Genomic DNA, 4268 nt, shown 5'->3' with positions numbered 1-4268 from the left:
GGGAGGAGGCCGGGTCCGTGGCGGCCCCGCGACACGGGCTTGGCCCCGCGGGCGTGGCACGGCTCTGGGGTTCCCCGTGGGCGCTTCCAATCTGGAAGGCTAGCCCTGGTCCGTGCAGCGTGGATAGCGACTTGGCGGGGACCCACGTTGCGGGCGACACGTTGGCGGCCTGGACTCGGCTGGTGAAGGAAGATGGAGTCTGGCGATGGGGAGGCGCGGAATGAATAGGACCTAGTGATGCTTGGATAGGATGAGAGCGAGAGGGAGGGGAAAGGGTGCTCAGGTTTCTGATGCGGTGACGGGATGGATGGATGGAGCTGCCGTGGCTGAGGTAGAGAGGAGGGGGAAGGAGTTTGGAAGAAACGAGTTCCGTTTTGGATAAGCGGACTTTGCGGGGATATCCAAGAGGTGTTCAGCTGTGGACTGAAGCTCAGAGCGCAAGGCTGAAAGAGGTCATTAAAATGTGTAGGAGTGAGAGGAAAAAAAATGCATTGCATGAAGAGCAGTGACCAGGGCGTGCGACCAAGGTCCAAACAGACAATTGAGGAAGAAGCAAGAGAAAGCAAGAAAGGGATTTTCAAACATGTGGCACTAGTTACTTGTGCAATGTTTCATTGGCTAAGAAGCGTTGTGTGTTTGGCAACCTTCTTCGTTAGACCTATGGATATGTTTGAACCAGCACTATTTTGATAGACTCAGTTCCCTGCACCTGGACATGGGCTATTCCAGGGAATAGAGTGATTTTAGTGGGGATGATAATAAACATTAGTATATAAAATGATTTCAGATAATAACGGTACTTGAAAATAAATCTGAGCTTGGTTCAGCCATATGGTTCTACTTATCTTGGCTGGACTCTCTCATGTATCTGCAGTCAGATGGAGACTTGGCCGCTGTCTGCATGAACTTGGGTGGCCTTATTCACTTGTCCTGAGGTGGGCCGGTGGGGCAACCTGGTGGTTCTCTTCCCCAAGACTTCTAACAGGGCTAGGTTGGGCCCATTCAGGATGATGGTGGTCTCAGGGGCTTCAACTGTGGCAAAAGTGGTAGCTGCAAATATTCTTAAGGAGTTGATTTGGAACTTGCCAATTATTTCTGTTACATGCTGTTGGTCAAAGCAAGTCATAAGCCCAGCCCAGATTTAAGGGTAAGTAGATTCTTCCTGATTGTGGAAGGAGCTGTAAATTATTGTGAGCATGTTTGCTGTTTGCTACAAATGTATTACTAATTGTTTGCACTACTCTAAGTGCTTTACTTAACCATCACATCAACCTAAGGGAAGTGGGTTACTGTTGCTAAATATATTTCACAAATGAGAAAATTGGTACTGAGAAATTAAGTAACTTACCCAAGATCACATGTGTAGTGATAGAGCTGAATTTGAGTCCAGACATCTGGTTCTAGAGATTGAATTCTTAACCAATAACGTATATTTCCCCTAAAAGTCTGGTGGACAATTGAGGAGGAAGCAAGAGAAAGCAAGAAAGGGATTTTCAAACATGTGGCATTAGTACTTGTGCAATGTTTTGTTGGTTAAGAACGTTTATTGTGTGTTTGGCAACCTTCTTCATTAGACCTATGGATATGTTTGAACCAGCACTATTTTGATAGCCTCAGTAGAGACTCACTTTTCTGGAGTAGACTGGGTAAGAGTCCAGCTTTGCAAACATTGAAATAATTTGCTCTCATGGCAAACTTGAATATATCATATATATGCTTTACATAATGAAACTTCATACAAGGAACACTAGAGAGCTATTTCTTTGCCAATTCAGTCTCTGTTAAGAATAGAATTAGGGGCTGGGGTTGTGGCTCAGTGGTAGAGTGCTTGCCTAGCATGCACGAGGCACTGGGTTCGATCCTCAGCACCACATAAATGTAAAATAAAGATATTGTGTCCACCTAAAACAAAAATAAATAAATATTAAAAAAAAAAAGAATAGAATTAAATTTCTAAATGAACCTTCAGCTACAGCTTTTTCTTACCTTTGCTGGATAAGCAACTAAGTAAAAAATATCCTAAATTAAAGTTTATAGAAATTACGACCTTTCCTCTTTGGAATTGGGTTATTGGAATCAGCGAAAAAGACACTTGGAGATTGCAAAAAGCTTGACCTTTATCAGCTTTGGTGATCATATTCAGGATATCAGATGACATTGGACCGCATCTGGCTGTGAGCAGTGCATCATGTTGCTGTGCCTTGGTTTCAGGTCTCTCAGGCTGCGGCAGAGCTTCAGCAGTACTGCATGCAGAATGCCTGTAAGGATGCTCTGCTGGTTGGAGTTCCAGCCGGAAGCAACCCCTTCCGAGAGCCCAGATCCTGCATTTTACTTTGAAGACTTGTAAGTAATGATACACCATGCCATCTTGGGGCTATGACATTATCACAAGGCTTCCCAAAGGATTTGGGCAACTGGGGTTTGAATATCTACTATTCTTGGGGGAATTAACATAAAAGACCAGGAGAATGTACAACTTTCCCTGAAGAGTGACTCTAGTTTGTAGACTAGACTGACTCTGCCTGTAGACTCTATCTAATTAAGACAAACTCAATTCTCTCTTTGGCACTAACTCATGAGATGCTAGTATCCTTATATAATTAAGTTCTTTAAATGAGTTGACTAGTAGTGATTTCTTGACCTTAATCCCCACCCTCTGTCCTTATATCATCCCCAGAGTTGTGATTGCTACTTTATAGACTTACAATTCTTGGAACTAAGGACTCCTCAGATGGAGAGACTTGTTCCTACCATGAGCTATGATCTCTTTCCTGAAAGCTCTCATATCTTTGTGTTTTAATGGAAGAAGAAATATAGTTACTGGGGGGAAGTGTGAATAGGGTTAAGAGAGCTTTAAAAATCGAGAGTGAAATGAAAACATCTCTCTGGTAGCACATTAGAGATTTCATGAGTTTAAATTCTTTGTATTGAGGTCTTATTCACATTTTCATTATTATTATTTTCTTTTAAATATTTTTTAGATGTTAATGGATTTTTTACTTTATTTATTTATTTATTTATATGTGGTGCTAAGGATTGAACCCAGGGCCTCACACATGCCAGGCAAGCACTCTACCACTGACCCGCAACTCCAGCTCCTTCATTATTATTTTTTAAGATGAAAAGGACCTAGATTTAGACTTTTTGGGCTAACATATTTCAAATGATATGTTCTACATGATATTTATACTGTAAGTAATGATATTAAGTTCTTTTTTGTAAATTTGTAAAAGGAATTGGTCACATGTAAAAGAAGGAAGTAGGGGCTGGGGTGGTAGAGCACTTGCCTAGCATATGTGAGGCACTGGGTTTGATCCTCAGCAGCACATATAAATAAAATAAATAAATAAAGTTATTATGTCCATCTATGACTGAAAAAATATACATATATGTGTATATACATATATATAAAAGAAGGAAGTAATTCTATTATCAGGTACACTTGTACCTCTTAATGGAAAATATACATATTCAGGATATTAAAATAGTTGTCTTGTGTTAGCATAGTAGTTTTCTTTTGACAAAGTACTTGTATAGCTATTATTCATCCAGTGATGTGGTTAGGATGTTGATTGTGTTTACCTGTTACTTTCTACTTTGTGAATACTAAATTGCCCTATGAAATAATGAATAGTTATGAATAAACCTTACTAAAGTGAAAACCAATCAAACTCTCTTTCTAATAGGGAAGAAGTTTGTTGAGAAATGCCTTCGAGCACAAAGTAATGAATGACTGACTCCAAGTCTCAAGAAAACACTTTTCTTTAGCCAAATGACTGAGATATTTCAGACCTTTCCAGTGTCCTGATCTTACAGCCAAAATTCTACAGAAATTAATGATTTTCTACTCAAATAAGGAAACTGAGTGAAGAAATAGAATTGTTTTAAGTAATAATGGCTTGGTTCTCCTGAAGAAGTGCTTTGTATTAAGATAAAAACCTTACCACCAATATACTAAAATACACCTCTTTAATAAGTGAGTTACTGGTGTTGCTATACCTAGAATATCATGTATGTTTTATTAACTGGATGTTTACATTTTAGGAAGGAAAACACTTTTGTTTATTAAAAAAAATGGAGTATTTGTAATTTGTTGTTCCTAAGATTTTTATACTATAATAAAATTTGTTCTATCATAAATTTATAATTACTAAATAAAGATAAGAAAGTATAAAATTGTGGGGGAAGAATAGACTTTACTAATCAAATGATGCCTTGATTTTTTCTAAATAAGAAGATTGTTTTATTTAACACAAGAGGTGTTGTTT

General features: G+C 39.0%; 1 protein-coding gene across 1 annotated transcript in view; it reads left to right on the top strand.

The window, feature by feature from the left end:
- The window catches only part of Gng10 (G protein subunit gamma 10), a 31347-nt gene extending 27258 nt beyond the window's left edge, over positions 1 to 4089 (top strand). The window contains exons 3-4 of the mRNA XM_048783105.1: positions 2212 to 2343; positions 3687 to 4089. Of these exons, the coding sequence (XP_048639062.1) occupies positions 2212 to 2337 (126 nt within the window). The 3' untranslated portion in view covers positions 2338 to 2343; positions 3687 to 4089. The remainder of the gene's footprint in view (positions 1 to 2211; positions 2344 to 3686) is intronic.
- Positions 4090 to 4268: the final 179 nt, after the last annotated feature.

This window comes from Marmota marmota, unplaced genomic scaffold (assembly GCF_001458135.2).
Source record: "Marmota marmota marmota unplaced genomic scaffold, marMar, whole genome shotgun sequence".
In the NCBI taxonomy this organism is placed as follows: Eukaryota; Metazoa; Chordata; class Mammalia; order Rodentia; family Sciuridae; genus Marmota; species Marmota marmota.
Note: the sequence above shows the minus strand (reverse complement) of the source record. Positions and strands in the feature narration are given on the sequence as shown.